Here is a 20508-nt window from a genome sequence, read left to right as displayed (position 1 = left end):
ACAAAAGGAGGGTGCAAGAGGGTCACGGACTCATACACAGTGGCACTGAGAACCTCAGGGAGGGACATGGAGACTTGAGAGACAGGTAGGCAACTTGAGAACCCCTCCCTGAGGCAGGTTGAATTTCTCAGGTCTGAGAAAATGTTAAAAAATAGCTTTCTTCAGAACATATTATTTTCATGGCCTATTAAAAAAAAACATCATGGGGTTCACAATGTTGTTGGTGGCTTTTATTTTCTGATTTTTGCCTGGCTAAATTATATTACCTTTCGGGCTCGCTGGTTGGCAAGTGATAACACTGGAGACGACATTGAAAGCCTAGCTGAACTCTCCTTAATTTAGAAAAAGCTTGCTAGCACACCACACTCCCATTCGGTGTCAGCAGAGGATTTCCCGAGATTAGATGGTGTCTATCTGCAATCAGGAGCGGGGAAGGGATGCTGATGAGGAGAGGGGGACCTAGGACCGTACCTCTTGTCATCCTTGAACCACTGGAATTCTGCTGAAGGAACTGCCGAGGCTTCACACTGCAGAGTCCCCTTCTGCCCCACAGGGACACCTGTTCCCTTGGCTTCTGATATGTATGGCGGATCTGCAGAGAGAAGACGGTCATGCCATTTAACAGTACTTTTAAAAATGAAAACAAACAAACAAAAGCAACAGACTGCCTCATTCATGGACTTTGTTTCCTATTCTCTGCCCTACTTCTGTTCATCTACATCATCAAACTGCTATACGGATTGCCCCAGAGAACGAACACGGGCTGGATGTCATTCTAAAGGAAGGACATCATCTTTTGGCACGCGTTGCCTCTCTTCTCTGTGCTGAGGTGGAGCGGCGAGCTCCCGAGACACCGTGCCTGTTTAAGCCTTTTAGCATTCATAGGCTGACACCCACCCATCAACCTTCCCCTCCATGGGGTGGCAGGCAGCACCTTTAATCATCCTCATAGAATTTCCGCACACCAAGTCTCACTAACGTGTAGGACTTCCAGCTATTCAATTCCCACCGAAGACTCCCTGATAACTAATAATATTCATGGAGAATCGCCTGAAGGATGTGCAGACCGGTCCTTCCCGTGGGCATTCTGAAATGGATCCCGTGCTCAACTACATCTCCTTGCTGGGTCTGCATTCATTTGAAGTCTTCAGTCAGCTACCTGTGGCATCCCGACAGTCTGCACTGATGGGTATTAGACAAGAGTAACTCTAAAATTACTCTTCTGTTTGATGTCAGGGCATGGAACATGATGTGTTGACTGTACCAGACAGTGGAGAGGATTTCCTCTGGAGTCACGGTCCCAGGAAGAGGAAGGTTTCTCCTAAGAAAATTATTTACTTTTGTCTTGCAGAGATAATGAGTGTCTTAGAGTAGATGATGCTTCCTTTGGCGCTAGCCTAGCGAAGGCAGATTCGGGATGAGAACCCAGCAGCCTGACACTTTCTAGTTCATATTTCGTAGGTTGACTCCTCCTTTTCTTAATTTCCACAATACATTTGTCCCTTTGCTCCCACCTTTGTTTTACTTTTTAGGTTCATGGTTAACAATTGTAAATAATCTTAAGTTCCCTTAAAAGTAGTTTTAAGAAAAATAGTTTTCCTATTATTTAAACTAAATGGCCGAACTGCTTTGCCTTTGCGCCTTAAGTGTTTCATGCCACCTAGGTTCAAGCCAGAGCACACATCAAAACAATAGAGATGGAGTATTAGTCTACATACAGCATCCTTGCCCTCCCCCACCCTGCCCATGTTGGAGGGGAGAAGCTTCTGTGACGCTGGTCTGGGTCTTGGGTTACATTCTGTGACAAGCAAAAGCCTTCTGCAAGTCATAGGGAGCCAAGTCAATGTACATAACACAGAGTCCAAAGGAAAAAGTGAAGGAATTGGTAGCAGATTCATGTGGATCAATGTCGGGGAGAATTCAGAAGGCTGGTAAAGGGAGAATGAAGTTTTCGCAGCACTGGCCTTCAAATGGTTTGAATTTTGTGCCTATTTGTTAAAAATAAAAATTTGAGATATACCCTCTGAAAAACCTGTATTTTTTCAGGTGTTTCAACTATGTATGTAATTAGTGGTCTATATCTATCACCATTGTGATCACAAACGATTAAGATACGCAGGGGTAGTATTTGTCCCAGCTCAGGCATCTCTGCCCCTCTGGAAGTTTCTGACTAGGAAGTCTCTCGCTGCATCACGTGAATAAATTACAAGAAAAGTTTGGATTTTGAAATACATGTATATGAAGCAGGTATCCAATATCGTTTATTGGTTTGCTAATCATGTATGAAACTTTGATGTTATGTGCTATGTGATGTCAGTTGCTTGCAAAAAGAAAGGGGCACTGGGCCTGTGGAACAAGAAGAAAAGAAAACACGACTTTGGCCTCTTAGCTTTTGAGAGCAGAGGCCAGAGAGTGATGCTGGCTCTTTTCTGCCACTCTGAAGGCTGCCTTGGTGCTGCAGGTTTGATAAAAGACCAGTCTCATGTACTCATAGGGCGGGGGGCTGGCAGGGCCACTTACAGTTCACGGTGACCTTCACTCTCCGTACCACGGGAGCAGCCACGTCATTGGAGGCACTGCACTCATAGTCCCCCGACTGCTCCCGAGTGATGCCCTGAATTTCCAGGTACTCATCTTCGCTCACGAAGCCGACAGCTGCGGGAGAAAGAGTGGGGTAGAGTAAACTGGGTGCCGAAGACCAAAGATACTCATTAGAAGACAAAGCAAAAAGGTTGGAGATTTAGCTCAGTGATAGAGCACTTGCCTATGAAGCCCAAGGGTCTGGGCTCAGTCCTCTGCTCCTGGGTGAATGTGAGGCGTGAGGGTGGAGGGATGGAGAGGGAGTGGGGAGAAGAGCAAGTTTGAACTGGTTACCTCTGGAGAACTGTCCCTTTGTCGGCGCAGATTCTTAGAAACTCCACAGTCTTTTTTCCCTATTTCTGCCCCCCACCCCATTCACACCCTCTTTTCCTTGGCTCCCCAGTGTTCTAGCTGCAGTGTTTGTGCTCCCACTGAACTCATGTATGGAGAGAATTAACTGGTTCTCCATAAGTGATTAATATTTTTGACATTTACACCACTGGGATCTTACCACGTGGTTCAGCTTTGGGATTGGAGCAGGCACCTTAACTCTTTCTGACCTCCAGGCACCATTTAAAGTGAGCCTCGGATGCTGAGCTTCATAATACAATCCTGGGCATGAGTCACTTGAGGATACTGCATAATGGTTACACACACACACACACACACACACACACATGCATGCACGTGCACACACATACACTCACACATACACTCCATGAGACACATCAGAAATGAAACACATAAATGAAACACCTTTGTTTTTATATTAGACAAGTAAACAGCAGATAGCAGTTTTTCAGACACTGATCTCCTGGAACTCTTAGGCAGAAAACTCATCAAACAAACCAACATGGAGACCACGCATGTGATGTCAAACCACAAGGAGAGCAGAAAGTGAGGAGTGAGAATCCATGACTACAATTCTATCCCTGTAACTTAAGCATTCAGAAATTTGATTTTACATCCCCAGTGAAACATGGTCAATAATAATGAGACCATACTCATACCACATTCCACACATGATATACAGTCATGAGCATTCAGTTATGCAAAGACTAAGCCTCTGCCCTGCCCCACTCTTTCAGACATGGTTTCCTATGCTCAAGGCTGGCCTCTGGCTCACTGAGTTGCCGAGACCTTGCACACATGATCTTCTTGTCACCTCCCCAATTCTAGGATGACAGGCATGTACCACCACACCTGGGTAAACCCAGGACACTTAGGGAATCTGTTTCCAAGTTCGTCTCAAAGCTGCTCTGTGCCTTAGTTTCATATAAACAAAGTTTTGCATAAAGAAGGAAGATGCTATTTACCTTCTGGGATTATCCTTCCTTAACTGTTTAGTGAGGAAAATGAAAATGGTAATATCCTAAAGTAAGATGATAAGTAAGATGATGTAAAACGTGAACAGCAGGGGGCATTGTGGTTAATTCTGAGACAAGGAACTGACCTGGGATTATCCCTAGAAATGGAGACACACCTTTCCAGGTGTGACTCACAAAGCAGGCCTGATATCTCATGGTTACTGAGAGCAGCCAATAGAAATAACACAGCACACAGGAAAGCACTTGGAAGTGCCCATGTACTGCTGCTCACTTGATAATGTAGTTAATCCTGAAAGCTTTAGGGAAGCACAGAGGGAGGTGGGATGAAGCTGCATTCATGTGCACAGCCCCAGAAAACAGAGACTTTTGGATGCAGGTCCTAAAATCCCCCCATAATGTCACATGTTTCTGCTAATCCAGAACATGAAACCAAGGGCTAAGAAATGAACACAATACAAAGGATGTTCATGGCCTGTAAGCCGTAGTCATACATGACAGTGTTGTCTTCATTCTTGTCATGGCAACAGTAACAATAGCCATAGCAACAACAATAATAGAAAAATAAGCACACCCCATCTTCTTGCAAAAAAAAAAATGCCATTACTGTCTACTCTACTGCAATTTGTAACCATGCCTGGGGGCGGGCTTTAAGATCCCTTTTGCTCAAGCTTCCCTCTGTGTGACTGCCAGTCAACTTCCTGTTGACATAGGATCCTGAAAGTTGTAGGACTCTCAGCTCCAATCCATGTCTGCCTGAATGCCACCATGCTCACCACTATGATGATAATGGACTGAACCTCTGAAGCTGTAAGCAAGCCACCCCAGTTAAATGTTTTCTTTATGAGAGTTGCCATGGCCATGCTGTTTCTTCATGACAATAAAAACCCTAAGAGACCATGTTTGTGCAACCATCCAGCAACACTCTACTGACCCAGAACACTCACGTACACATATTTAGGCTTATGAAATCTGTACTGCATGGGTACCAACATTTTCTTCCTTCTATTCCTTTTGAAGGAGAAAAGAAGTGCTAACATCTTTTTAAAAAAAAACATGAAAAACATTTAATTCAGAAGAAGCAAGGGCATGCAGATTAAGCAGGAAACAGGGCTCACAACCCAGCACAGAAGACCATCAATCTGAACCCCTCAAAGACTCACCGTTTCAATAAGAAATGTCTGTGTCGGTATTATTGTTTTAGGTTAACTCACTCTTGATGAACCTTGGCTTGAGGAAGGGTAGAGGAATTGAGAAGGGATTCTAGTGAAGAAGTTGTGATTCCTCTTATGTGGCTGTTGTTTATTTACCACCAACTGCAGGCCAACGTTTGTCAGATCTTTTCATGCTAGAATGCTATAATTACCGTGCAAAGCATCTCAGAGACCAGTGTCACACTTAATATTCCCATTAATTTTAAATGGTAGTCCTTGGTACATATGTGTGGCAATTGGTGTCATATTTTAATTAGGCTTGCCCTACACCATCTGAAATTAATAATAGCTCGAATTACCAGTGTAATTTATAAATTAACAGTGCCTCAGCATTAGGAAATAAATTAGCTTTGGACAGCTGTTCCTGGACTGAGCTCCAGTGTCACTGCCATGATTGGTGGGACCTCGAGATTTTAGGGCCAGGTAGTATACCACCAAGGCAGAGGAATAAGAAGATGGTAGGTTCTTTGGGGGCACTTGCTTTCTCTAATTTAAGTCCTTGTTTTTTGATCTGGATCTATGATCCAGATAAACGTGTCGTGATGACACTGAGATTTGTAGAAGTCGAACTGTGATTAACTTACTCTGTAGAAGTCCGAAAGGAAGAACATTTGGGAGAAGTACAGTCATATGCTGAAATGCAAGCTGGTAAATGGGCGCTGACATCAAAAACTCATCAAGTATTCTGCAAGAACGTGGGGGTATGAATGACCATGAAAATTCATCTCTTCTTGCCAGGTGGTGTATAAGGAAGGAAGCAGATGGTTTAGGATTTGGGGGAGGCATATTCTTTTTACTGATCCAAATATTTAGTATATGTAAGTCATGCAAAAGCCGATGAGACTTTATTTTACCACTATACATCCTCAGACAAAGTGAGAAACCATAAAGATCCCACATACTTTCGCTGCCTCCCGGTTTATCCATTTTCTGACGATGGTAAACAAGGCCAGTGAAAAGCTCATTGGTGTAGAGGAGCTTTATAAATGCTACTGCTCACTGTTTCCACCTTTCTCGTAGTAGGAAGATTTCTTTACTAGGGGTCTCAATGGAAAATATGGGGAGAAAGATGAAAACACACACACGCGCACACACACAGAGTAAGCTAAGCTCGTTAGCACCAGAACCTATGTCCCTATTGGTGTCACTTAAGACAAACAAATGAACAGAGCACACTAAACCAAAATATGAAGTTTTAGCTTTTTTTTTTTTTAAATCAAGGTTTCTTATCACAGCCATTTACACTCTGGCTGGGAACTGATTGGTGATTTATCGCTAGTATGAGCATAAAGAACTTAGAAAGGATATAGGAGGGGGGAAAACAGAAACAATTTAACTGAGCACACTTTCTAAATTGCTGCAGGCTTTTTAAGACGGAAAGTGGCAAACCGCTTGATAAAAGCCAGTGCAAAGAGTCTCTTCATGATCAATAGCTACTCATCTATAAGTTGGCTTTCTCTTCTAGAGAAAATGCATCTTTGGTTGAAAATGACATTCATCATCCTAAAATATTTCCCTCTCCATGGCTCAACTCTTCAGACACCACAAGTGGATCCCTGTTTTCGTTCACATCGCACATACGCCTGAGCCTTAATACAGAAGCTTCCCCTCCGTGGAAGGTGCCCATCACACACCAGGGGTTGCCTTGCATTGGGGCAGAGAAGAAGGTAACAGACCACCTTTGTAAAGAGCAGAAGTTTAGATTTAGGCAAAACCAATTCTCTGCCATCTGGATTCATGATGTGATGAGTCCACTAACTTCTCTGTACTCCCGGTTCTTCTTCTGAACAATTTTGAATAATCCTATGCTCTTCCAGTGCTGCTGGGAGAGGCAGTTGCTATGGGGACAGTGGGAGGCCTGGGATAAGCGCTCATAGATACCAGTCACTCTAATCATTACTATCATCCATCCCCTAATGCTATCATGACTCTTCAACTTTTATTTTAATCTATTTTAATAGTCTGTAGAGGGGAGTATGTGCATATGCAATGGCTGGTGCCCACAGAGTCCACAAGAGTGTGACAGATTCACTGGAGCTGGGGTTGCAGGTGGTCAGGTAGTGGTGAACCAACAAATGTGCTGGGAATTATAATTGGGTCCTTTGTGAGAGCAGTGCATGCTCTAAACTGCTGAAGCCATCTCTCCAGACCTTCAGAGCAAAATAACACTTTTATTAAAGATGTGCGTGTGTGCGCGTGCGTGCGAGCATGCGTGTGTGTGTGTGTGTGTGTGTGTGTGTGAGAGAGAGAGAGAGAGAGAGAGAGAGAGAGAGAGAGAGAGAGAGAGGAGATCTGAGTGGGAGATCGTAGTCATGTGTGTTGTGTACAAGTGTGTTGCGGTCAGAAGTTGATGCAGACATCCTCCTCAGTCACTCTCCCCCTTATGTATTGTGGATAAAACCTGTGTTTGCAGATCCCAGCTGCTCTAGCTTACCATCTGGCTTCAGGGATCCCTTTCCTCTGCTTACCACACTTGTCAAGATTTTATGTGGGTGTTCGAGATCCAAGCTCCATTCCTCATGTTCATGTAACAAGAGCATCACCCGCTGAACCACCACGTGAGCCCCTCCTCCTGTGACTCATAATCAAGCTCTGCCGCTTTTCATGACGATCCCATCTTCGTAGACTGTTCTTACCACCCATCAACCTAAGTAATCACACCATACCTCTCTTTCAAATTCTAATTTGTCCATGAAAAATTAAGTAATTTCAGACGAACTATCTTTCATGCCCAAAACCGTATCCTTAAGACCTAATTATCATGTCAGCTGTTACTATATTTAGTCTCTCATTCTTTTTCTCCCTGCTTTCCATCCTTCTTTTTGTTGTTTTCAGGGAGGTTTTCAATTTGTGTTGTAGACTGCCCTCAAACTGTGGCAATCCTCCTAACTTAATCCCTCGAGTGCTGGGATCACAAGCATGAGCCACCACACCTTGCTTGGACCTGAAGAATCTAGAAAGTGTTTAAGTTGAAATGCAGTGTTATGGTAGCAGAATTAAGGTCTATGGGGAGAAGATGGTACAGCAAAAGGTATGAAGTTTCCCTAAGCTAGGCCATGTCAAGAATCACCGAGAGACCCTGAAGCAAGGCGATCAGAGGATGACCCTTCCCGCAGCTGGTAAAGAAAGCCTAAACTAACCAAGGCCTTGATTGATGTATCAAGTGGCCCATAACTATGAGATAGTAGCATGATTGTTTGTTAGACCTAAATTTTTTATTTTGTACAGTATCCCCTGGACATTAGCTTATGCCCTTTTTTTCCTGTTATTGATGCATCTCAATGTTTTCTTTCCCCACGGCAAATAGAATTCAAAGTCTTTGAAGTAATAAAATAATGACCCTAAAGGGCTTAAAGGACCATTGGTGGTTTCATAGCCTCATAGTTTTTGTGCAAAGACAAAGACATCCTGCAGGAGAATTCTCTAGAGGGACTGGGGAAAGTATAGCGTTGTGGGCTCTACCAATATGTGTGGAACCTGAGTCTCCTGAGTGGAGGACTTTCCGTGGTCTTACCTGGGAATTATTTTGTACAGCCATTGACCATGTAGCTCTAATGCTGTTTTCCAACAGCTGTGCAACACATGCTGGCCTTTTTTTTTTTTTTTCAGTGTAGTTGAACTTCTTAAACAATAGGGACCAGGTCAGGGTTACCTCTGGCTCTCAATGCGTCTAGAAAACTAATTTACTTGATTTGAAATCTGTCAAGCACTTATGCATACAATGATTGATTGAGTTAAATGATTACAGTCATTCAATGATCCAATGATTCAATGGGTTGAATTCAATCAAAACGATTCCAGGATTACACATGGTTCACCACCCTTCGGGTGGTTCTGTCTCTAAGGCACGGTCACTTCTGACAAGTGTTTCTCATATGATATTTATTATTTTCTGACTTTAAAAAGACTGTAATTCCGATTAGTGTTTTAGGACAAGATTTTCTTTAAATATGCGACTTTAGAAGGCTTATGAAACGTTTAGTATAATTTATATCTAGTCTTGGAGCCAATTATTTCCTCAGAGGTATGTGTGATCATTTAAAACTGTAGCTCCAATGAGTAGGTATGAATTATCTCACAGATAATGTTTTACAGCCAGCTTTTCAGGAGCACATCTACTTTATTAAGCAATGTGACACCCAAAGCATCAAACTGAAGAAGGCTGAATCAAGCTGGATCCATGATCTTCCCCTCCCAAAGCCCCACACAAACTTCTCCCTAGGCACAATGCTGAGCTCAGAGGCCTGCGGCAAAAGACAGAGAAACCCAAGTGCCTGAGTTCACAGATTGGGCAGTAAAACTCCTTTAACTGAAAATAATAATGACCATGTTGTAATTTTTATCATACCCAAGAATAAATTTGTCAGGAGGACAGCTGTAGCTATCGGAGGCGATACAGCTGTCTCTTCACTTAATATTTTTATGGTATGTATAGCAGCCGAGACCAAATCAATGGCCCACAGAAACAGGAAAAAATATAGAACCCAGAATCCCAGCATCAGAAATTAGTAGGAATTATTTTTAAAATTTAATGCCAACAGAGAATTTAGCAGTACTAGCAAAGGACGAGAGGACTAGAGAAGCATTTTAACTATTGATACTTCCCGCACCTCAGTCAGCATCAGACTGGGCTTCAGCACATCTGCCTTAAGATCAAGTGAACTGGCATCTACCTTGACTCCTTTATGATAGTAAGTGAGCCTGCGCAGGCAGTGTTTAGACTGGAGAAAGCCATGTTCTTTTCCAGTACTGGACGAGGAAGTCCATGGAAACACCACAGGAGAGGCAAGGTTCTGAGTACCAGCTGCAAAGAGCTAGAAGGAACATTTTAAGGTGGGAATGAAGAGAGTGGTCAAAGCCAGAAATGAAAGATAAGTAGGAAGATAGTGCCACTGTGACTCCAGGATCAGGGCCTGCCTGAGCACCCAGTGTAGTCCTGGATCCAAGGGCACCACTCACTGCAACGCAGAACATAGAAGTGGGACATGTCTGTGACCTTTGGTGCTCAGCTGGACAATATTGGAGGTCACACTGGCTGTGCACATAATTCAGATTGAAATAGTGGCATCAGGCAAAAATTATGCACATTGAGCATGTTTGCACAATTAGTATTGATGATGAATGATTTATAGTATACATAACATAAAAATATTAGGCAGAGAGTCAGCTGCATCTCACCCAATAACTATAGTTGTCCGCCTAATAAATTTATTCTTGATAAAATGTGTAAGAGGGTTACTATTATTTTAGGATATAAGAATTTTACTGCCCAATCTGTGAACCCAGGAGCTCGTTCGCTCTGTTCTTTGCTGCAGAACATCTTCTGGGGACCTTGGATGAGGCCAGAACCAAAGGATTGAAGTGATACTAAGATTATAAGCAACCACTTCCTGGCTGCAAGTGAACAGCCATGAGTTTGGATGCAACCTATAGCCCTTACTGTACTGGATGACAGTTCCTTTGTGTTTCAGGACCCCTCTTCCATAAGACCGGAAGATCATACCATCTTACAGGATAACTGTGGGTGTAAAATGAGCAAATAACTATAGGGAAGGGAACCAGAACACCCACTGGTTTCAGTGATATGAACTAAGTTGGGGCACTGTTTAATATAAAAAAAAATTTAGAAAAGAAAATCTCAACTAAGAAATGAAAGAGGTCAGATATCATCTCTGCTGGTAGAAATGTAATAAACTCCACAAAGGATTCATAATCGATCCTTTAATTAGTGTCTCTACTCATTTCAGTTAAAATAGGATTTGATTTACAAGGAATACGATTTCTGAGGATCACTTCTTCTTAAAAAACAAATCAAGTGTAGTTTTATATCCCAGGTAAGCTTGCTTGAGGGCTTGAGAAACGTCTCTGAATTCACAACTAAGAGTAAAACATTAAAGATAGATTTACACACACACACACACACACACACACACACACACTTTTCTGCCCGATCTTGATCAGAGTTCTGACACAAAAGAGAATCTGATGATCTCTGCAAGAGTGGGCAAATTTAAAAGCTGTCTTTCATAGAAAATGTTCTGGAAGGTTTCAAACTGATTTTTATCCGGCTGCAAACTGAGGAATAAGCTTGGAAAGACTTGGTGAGGAAATTACTTTTGCTATTCAACCTTAGGAAGTGACGTGGGCAGAACCGTTCTAAACGACTGGCTTACATCTTTATGAGGACACTTACTTCAACAGGTTTCTACTGGTTACCAGCAAGCTAGGAGGTCATGTCACAGGGGGCACATGTGGCAATGTCTTCACGCCAATTCTGATGTATCACTCTCTGGTTTCGAGCTAACATGGACACTTCTTATTCCTGGGAAGCTAATCTCAGTTCTTGCAGATTCCCTTTCTGTTGCATGTAGAGATGTTAACTGTGGCTGAGGTCTTCATCAGAGCAGAGCTTCATTTATACGTGAGTTACACATAGGATGAAATTCCCCAAACAGTTTCATTGTTCAACAGAACCCCTGCCTGTGACAGAAATGCTAACCATGCTCATAAAATTAATCTGTTAACCTGATTCCATCATAAAGCAATATAAATTTGATAAAAATGTGAAGTGACACCACTATATATTTCGTGTGTAAACATATATATGCAAATATGTCTCAGCAACGTACCTAGTATAGTTCCTCCATATGTTAAAACTAATTTGATATTTGGAAGTGGATGTATGTATATATTTGAATATTTATGAATATGCACATATGACGTGTAATATTTTAAGGTATAAAGAAGATAAAAGGAAGTCCTTTAGTAGTTCAGATTGGGGGATTTTTGAGAGAAAATTGTCTCTATATAAAAGAGAAGCTGCAACCTAAAATATTTGTAACAAGGAGCCCTTTGTATGCCTTCCTGGAGCCAGTCTCTGTGAGTTATTTAGAAAAGGCCAGGACATTCCCTAATGACAGTGGTGGCAGTTTTCAGGACAGGAGAGGCTTCTGAGGCTACTTGGCTGTTAGCTAGGTGCCCTTCCTATGTTCCCTGCTTAAGGACCTGCCAGCTGAGTTCTGCATGTAGACCATCTATTACTGGTGATGCTATCAAAATCAAAGCACACAGCTGGATGCTGAGTTCTCAGCATGATGTCTGGAACCTGAGTATTTGCAGGAGTGCAGCTGATGGCTGCTAGAAAATAAATAAAATATAAATAAATAAATCAGCTTTTGATTTGTAAAACTCAGCCAATTTGATCTGAAAGACATTGATGGGGGATAAATTTAGAAGCCCACAGTGCCATGTCATCTCAGGCTCTGGGTGCTTGCTGCACTGCTTCTTTCTGACTCCCTTGAGACAGGAGTCCGTGCGGTGTGGAGAAAGAGAAAGATCTGAACTGATTCGGAATTGCTTGCCCAGATTCATTTAAGGACATTTCACTTATTTTGGAGACTCCTGAAGGGTTAAGATCTTTCCAGCATATCGCTTTGAGAAGGACCAAGGCCCTCCCTACTATATTTAGGCTGAGCAAGATATCCCTCCAAAGAGAATGGGTTCCAGCAGTAGGGATAAATCCTAGTCCCACTGCCAATGGCCCCACAGTGTATCCCAGCCACACAACTGTCACCTACATTTCGAGGGCCTAATTTGATCCTATGCTGTTTCCTTTCCTGTCCTCCCAGAGCTGGTGAGCTCCCATTAGCTCAAGTGAGATGTTTAAGTAAGTTTCCCCTGGGGAATGTGACTGCCGGGAGTGGGGGGGGGTTGGGTGTAGAAGGAATGGGAAGAGAGGAAGGAGTGAGAACTGGGATTGGTATGTAAAATAAAAAGATAGTTTTTTTTAAAATACAAGAAAAAGAAAAAAAAGCAAAGCAAAAGAAAAAAATCCACATTTTTCAATGGTGTATTCTGAATAAAAACAGAACAATGTATATATTCTTCCTGTGGTGAGAAATCTTTCTGGTCAAGAGAGGGTAGGCTCAGCAAGACGCCCCCTTGCAGCAGTCTCCTGCCCACCCCTCACAGCAGTCTGAGAAGCATGAGGGGTTGTTCCTGAGCACCTGGGATTTAGCTATCAAGACAGTCTGTGGAGCAGGAGCTTTAACCTGAAGAAACAGCTGTGTGTGTGTGTGTGTGTGTGCATGCGCGCACATGCAGGCACATGCAGGGCAATGCACAGACACACACAAAGATGCACACGCACGTGTGCGCTTTCACTAAGAGGCCATTCCACCCTTTACCCACAGGGAGCCTGACGGCAGCTGAAGTGGGAGAAAAGCTGTATCCGCATTGTTTGGCTCCTTCGCACCCCATGTAGTGATAGTTCAGAACCAAATCTGCATTGCTTCCACCCACCCCTGAGAATAAAGCCCTCAAGATCTAGGTGAGGAAGAGAAGAATACAATGCCGGAGCTAAAGCACAGCCATGTGTGCTTTATCAACTACTTTGTGGCGAACAGGAAGTGAGCTAGCTTATCTATAAGCCCTTTGATGAATAGCCATGCACATCTGGGAATTCCTGTGTTCATTAAACGGGAAAGACTTTGTCCACCAAGACCTGGAATGAAAGACTCAGGGAATGGGAGGCTTTGCCCATATGTGTGGAGGTAGTAGGTTGTGGGCAGAACTGGTGGGCATGGCTTTCTCTTCAAGGACAGCATTCTCAGATGCAGGGCACATCACAGACTCTCCTTAAGAAGCACGTTTATCAGTTAACTTGCCAAGGAAAGCCTTACAATGAGGAGCCTGTTTGGGAAGGGATGAAGTGGAGAAGCTTGGGTGACAGCACCCCATAAATGAGAAAAATCTAAGGGATACAGTCAATCAGTTTCTGAAACAAAAATGACAAGGTGCTATGAATACTAGAGATGGAGATGCGACCTCTGTATTTGCAACAGGTGTTGAGATGATGCATAATGGCCATATACAGAGGACGATAACCAGGCAAGGCACATGAACACAGACAAAGAAAAGCAGGAAGAAGATCTGAAGAAGGAACAGTTGGGCCCAGAGAGGAAAAGACATGACTGAAAACTTTGCATTTGTCATCCGTAATTATAGTCTTCAAGTAGGAAGAGAAGGGGGTGTGTTTTCAAACAGTTGTCAAAACCTAGCCACCAACACAGATACTTCATACCTAACTGTGCTACCTGGAGCATGTGCAGGCCCCCTGCCCATCTGTTCGCAACTCCCTCTCCACTTTGTTATTAGTTCCAATATACACAGGTGGAATTTTTCAACCACATGGAACCTATAATGGGAAGAGTGTAGGGAAAACAACAGAAGGTCTGGTATATTATTTCATGGGATACATTACTAATGTATACTTATACTTCTTGCTCTTTTGTATGAAATGTAAATGTAGGGGCACGCACATCTGGATATTGGATAGGAAATGACACAGTAAAACAAGACAAACATGAGGTTATTGATTTCTGCTCATAACTATGTCTTTATGAGCTAGGTGACCTTGAAGAAGCTATCAAATCTCACTCTCCTGTTTAGTAAAATGCAGGTATCCTTTTACTACTTATAGATTGGATATGAGAATTATATGAGAAATTTTGTAGAGATGCATAGAAGAATGATTGGCACACAGGAGGTAATCAATGTTGGAAGAAAAAAAACACATGAGAATTTGGGGTGCATACCCAATAATGACACCTGGTAAGACCCACATCTCCACCGCTTCTACCTTCACTTTCCAGGCAATTTACCTTCAGGAAACAAGCCTGTGACTCCAATGGAAATTTCTAGCTAGAGTCATGATTTCCCTGTATGCTTTCCAACTTAAGGGCTTGCTAAACCCCAGGCTCGTAGCTGCAGGGTAATTGTCTACCTGTCATTCCCAGCCTTGAATGGATTTCCCCTCTTCCTCTCATCTTTATTCACAGCGCTGCCAGATCGCCGTTCTCCGTAAGTGAGGCAGAGCTGCCTTACCTCCCTTCTCCTCTTGCTTACCTGCAGTCAGGGAATCCTCGTGGAGGCCTTTCACCTGCCCATTGGCGCATGCTGATGTGTCCTACGTATTTCCTCATTGATACTATTGTCTTCATTTCGGTCCTCATTATCTTCTCTACCTAACTCCATAACTCTAGTTTACTTGTTAATTCTGTTATTACCCAGTTTATTATTGCTAACATATTGGCCATAGTAGAAACCAATCCCATTGCTGTTTAAATCCCTTCTCCAGTTGACATGACCCAGTGACATGATACACAGAAGCTCCTCCGGGCCCTTGTCCACTTCTCTGGGTTTGATCATCACTCAGGGTTTTCCTCAAATGCACCAGACCCCCCAGAAACATTCTAAAAATATAAGGCAGCCCATGAATTTGTGTCTGGATCTCCCCCACTGGGTCTGGAATCTAATATCCGCTTTGTTCTCTTTAAACACCTACGCAGGCTTCAAAGCCATCTTAGACAACGCTGCTCTGAGGACCCTGTTTTGACCTGCACTTCTCATTCCTTGTCTCCACTCAGTGCATGTTTCTGTTTGTTGTGTGGTGCAAGAACAGTGCTTCATTGTTGTGTGCTACTTTCCAGCAGAACTGAATATTCTGTTTATTCTACCTCTACAACAGTGTTAAGCCCATTGAAGTCACCAAGTGGTTACAAAGTCAAAGCTGGAGTGAGCGGGGGAGCTGACTGATTGGGATGATTGACACAGACACCATGGGCTACTGAGAGGCTTCTATTCTGATTTCTTAGAAAATATCTACCTTTAAAGATTTTTCCGTGTTTGTCTCTTTCTTTTTGTTTGGATGCATATTTAAGATCTGAACTCATAAAAAAAAAGACTTTTCAAAATGCCCTCAGACTAAAGAATTTTATTCCACATTGCAGACGGAGAAAAAGCCTAGACCTGGGATAAAGCAAGAGAGCAGGGTTTGTCTGTGTCCACAAATGTCCTCCCTAAATATTCTCACTGTTTATGTCCCCGCTTCCTCTGGCTATGAGGACACAGTGTGCCCTAATCAGAAGAGTCTACGAGAGCTTTCTTATGTCATCACCAATCTGTTACATTTTCCCTGAGTAGAATCAGCTTGGTGATTCAGCTTTGTCTATTTGTAATTAGTCAGGGATGATTGTAGGGGATGTGATTAGGCTCTTTACCTTCCTGGGAGAGTCAGGGGGAGAAGTGCTGCCATCAACAAGAAATGGGCCTCTGCAAAGGAAGGGGAACCTCTGTGTAGGGACACTGGCCACACGTCACTTGGGGAATAGCTCTGTACAGGAAATCGAAGCAGGATTGGAGGAGATGCTTCCAAGTCAGAGCTGATTCCAGTGAAGGTACTAAATTCAGCTAGGCAGGGTAATGCCATGCGAGAGCATCAGACGTACCCAAACTTACACCTCCTGCATCAAGGTATTTGGAGCCTAAGAGATCCATGCTTTTCCTCGATGTAGGATGGTGCCCACCACAGACAGTGTTGTGTCCCCCTCCCTGCCAGATCTGTTGCTCCATGTAAATCACTTTTACATACAAACCTCAAATCCCCTTCAAACCTGGTAATTCTCCCTTTCTCTTCATTCCAACTAATGGGATTTAGGAACATTTTACTTGATCAATACCCAATGGTATTGGTTCTTGGCATGAAAAATTTAACCACTTTTACTAATAAAAAGTTATTTGCTATTGCTGTTTAATGATCAATTTCAGGAGACTAATCATCACATCCAAAGCTTGACTGTCCCCTTACACAGTGCAGTGGAATGACAGAAAGAACTCATGAATGGAGTCAGTGGCAATAAGCATGAGAAGAAGGTGAAGGAAAGGAGGGAAGAAGCATTAAGCAGAGAAAAAGAGGGCATGAAAAAGTAATTGATAAAATTACATGTTGAGCATATACAAGATCTGTGGAAACCCAAGTTAGTCTAAGCCCATCATGGAGACATGAACTGGATGTGAGAGAGGAAGGGTCCATTTTCTCTAAGAGTGTAGCCCCTGGTACATGGACTACACTCCAGCAAAAGTATTCAAATAGCACAAAACAGTATAGATGGCCTGAAAACCAAGGGTACAAAGTTGAGTGAGAAATGAATAGGGAAAAAAATCTGGAAGAAATTGGGGTAATGATAGTGTATTTTTTTTTTTGGTTGGGAAGCTAGCCTTTAATGACTGAGCCACATCTCCAGTCCAAGGAAATGTGTGAATATAATCAAAACACATTGGACAACATTCTGAACTAGTAGAATCTTACATGTCAAATAAGACAAAGCAAGTGGTTGCCAAAGGCAGACATTCAGTTGTTTAGGCAGATGAGAGGCTTGCTTACATGATTTCTGTATTCCTATGGAGACTTTATGCCATTGCTACTCCTGGTGGAATTGAACACAGCTACTCATTTTTCACCTCCTCTGATGCTTTCAAGACCACAGCATCAGACCGAGTCACCATTTTTTTTTCTACAGGTGAATAATCATCTAGAATAGCCCAGCCCACTCTTTTTCTGTAAAGAGTAAGTATTGTAAACTCTGCAGAACAGGTGTCTTCTCTGTAGTTTCTTAAACACCACTAACAACGGCATCAGAGGAGATGCAGAAGCCTCCTGGCTGTGGTTGCATTTTAATAAAGCTTTAGTTGTAGACAATAGTATTTAAATGTCATGCCATTTGAATTTATAATACTATACAGTGTGGTGCATCCTAAACCACCACTGGGGATTGGGTCCAAGACTTTCTGAAAATATAAAAATCCATAGAGGCTCAAGTCCCTTATGTAAAATGTATTTGCACATAGTGCTCTAAGCATGCCCTCTTGGAGACTTTGCGTTATCCCTGGATTATCTACCAAGTCTCGCATACTATAATGTATACAACTATTCTGCCACACTATGTTTTGGGGAGGATAAGAAGAAGATGTGGTCTGTAAATGTCTCGTACAGATGTAATAATTTTGCATTGTGGGTAGCTGAGTAGATGAACACAGAACTCATAGATAAAGAGGGTAAAGTAAACTTTATTCTCTTTTTAACTGATATTCAATAATTCAAAAATGAAAAAAAATAGTTATACAAAAGTGCCAGCAGGTTGAAGTTGGCCCATTAGCTGTAGTTCACTGACCCTTACTCTGTTTCAATTGCCTGTTTCCATCAGCTTCACAGTGCACTGTTCTTCCAGCCCTGCCTTTGTCTTAACTGCATACCCTCCATCTCTTCTCCCAATACTCTCATTGTGAACTCTGGATTCCAGTCTTCATGGTCAGTAGTTCCTTTATGTCCTTGTATGCTCGGAGAGGCACCATTCTGACCCTGTCACAGAAGTCTGGGTATCTGGATGGCCCTACAGACCTCCAAGCAGAAGCTACTGATTTTCAAATAAAATCCACACTTTGTTGTCACTTGGTGTCTGTGATTCCTAACAAAGGTTGCAGACTGAGTCTTTTTCAAAGCTGTGGTTTTGAGAGTCCTATCTTAATAATTACATATTTCTCTTCTTCACATTTCTCTGTTGACCTGGGCATTTCTCCCCATTCATGGAACATCTTTGTTCCTGGCTTAGAGTTTTCATCACCAGTCCAGCTCCTACCATTATTCCCGGAGACCTGCTGTCCAGAAATACAATTGATCAAAACCCACCTCCTTTAGTCTGGATTCTTCATGACTCTTTCCTCTGAACTCCTCAGTGACTTGTTCCACATTTCAAACCTGGAACTTGCCAGAGACTGTAGTACTTCTGAAGTTATGATTGAACAACACCTCAGTATACCCATGACATCCTGTCTTTTCACAAGATTTGCTAAGTAACTGGATACAAACCATTATTCTTTTATCCTGGGTTCTCAAAGCCACTGGCCCAACCTTTTCAGCCTTACTTCTCCCTTTAATTTCTTTTGATAAACCTAAGACTTCTGACCTATCATTTTTAATCTCTTATGCAAAAATACCCTTGCCCCTCACTTTTATTTCTATGCTATTTCCATCAATGTAAAGAACTTGGCCCCAGCTGGGTGGTGATCGTACCACCTTTAATCGTACCACTCAGGAGACAGAGGCAGGGAGATCTCTGTGAGTTTGAGGCCAGCCTGATCTACAAGAGCGAGCTCCAGGACAGGCTCCAAAGCTACAGAGAAACCCTGTGTCAACAAACAAAACAAAACAAAAATAGAACTTGGTTCCATTTCTGTCAAAATCTAATTCCTCTTCCTCTTTAGGGTCCACTTATGTCTGCCCCTCCCCGCTCTCCAAAGACACTACTCCATCGTTGTCTCTGCTCTTTTCTGCCTGTCACCAGCTTTTGCTGGCCTGGACCATTTCTATGAATGTTTCCTCTTTCGCCTTTGACTGTCTACTCTGTCACCACTGTGTTCCACTAGCTCGTACTCAGCCCCAAACTCCTTTAAATGACTGTCCATATGTGCTATCTGAAGCCCTTCATCCCTTGTTCCTACTTGAGACAGTCTAATCTAGCACCTGTTCACACCCCTCTCCTGACACTATCCACACCAAAGCCATCAAATGAAGGCCACGTTTCCAATGTTTTTTTTTTCATGTTTCCAATTTTATTGCACGTGTTGAAGTATCTTCTTAAAAGATTTCTCAGCAGCAATTTACAAAGCTGACAACTAGCTCCTTTAAATGGTCTTCACAGTCTACAATGTCATAACCTCTGACTTGTCACTTGCTCCCCTGGTAACACCTTTAAAATCGCCTTCATTAGATTCTCCTACTCTGCTCAATTTCTACATATTAGATTTTTCAGAGCTAAGTCCCCGGGATATTTTATATTTTTTTTCACTGTTAAATCATTTCTTAGGCCATATCGTTTATTCTGCAACTTTGAAGATCCAGGTATATGGCAACAACTCAAACAGTTCTTTTTTGGCCTTATTTCTTTTCCATGAAACCCAGACTCAAGCAAGCTATCGCTAAGCAAACACAGTCACTAGAACTCTGGAATGCATCCCGATTTTGATCTTTTCTGACACAGAATCTGCAAACTTTTACTCTCCGAGTTTCTGCTATTAACTAGTAACTCCTTAGTGTCTCGCGCCACTTCCCACCTGCTGAAACAAATGTGCTGCCCGAAGATGATGTATTCCTGCCTCTCAATGAAGCCTTGGTTCTACCTCTGTACTCCATTTTTACACAGGCAGCTTTCTTTATACTCCCGAGAATGCTAGAATAGCCTTTTGAGATTTTGAATTTCTAAAGCTTGTTAGTAGATCTTTCCTTGGAATCTGTTCCGATAATAATATTAGTGGCCATCTCTTTCAGCAATGCCACACCCAGCATGGATTCCAGCACATTCCTTCATTGTCTGACAACTTTCTCTCTTTAGCATGTTCTCTGTATTTTCCTATACCTTCTTTGGTCTGCTTGAAATGATTGGCAGTGATTGAAGAAGGTTATCTCTTCTTTGGTCCGAGTTTTTGCCTATGTTATTATCTGGGAGCCTCTCCACTCTTGGGTTGTCTTTTGTTACTTTTAGGTTACAGCTTAG

General features: G+C 42.5%; 1 protein-coding gene across 3 annotated transcripts in view; it reads right to left on the bottom strand.

The window, feature by feature from the left end:
- Ntm (neurotrimin) overlaps nt 1-20508 on the bottom strand; it is a 982155-nt gene that overhangs the window by 17392 nt on the left and 944255 nt on the right. For all 3 annotated transcript variants that reach the window (XM_050160080.1, XM_050160081.1, XM_050160082.1), the window contains 2 exons: nt 2521-2655; nt 472-592 (listed from right to left, as the gene is read on the bottom strand). In XM_050160080.1, the coding sequence (XP_050016037.1) occupies nt 472-592; nt 2521-2655 (256 nt within the window). The remainder of the gene's footprint in view (nt 1-471; nt 593-2520; nt 2656-20508) is intronic.

The sequence above is a fragment of the Alexandromys fortis genome, unplaced genomic scaffold (assembly GCF_014885135.2).
Source record: "Alexandromys fortis isolate MF-2015 unplaced genomic scaffold, M_Fortis_MF-2015_v1.1 scaffold_108, whole genome shotgun sequence".
Lineage (NCBI taxonomy): Eukaryota > Metazoa > Chordata > Mammalia > Rodentia > Cricetidae > Alexandromys > Alexandromys fortis.
Note: the sequence above shows the minus strand (reverse complement) of the source record. Positions and strands in the feature narration are given on the sequence as shown.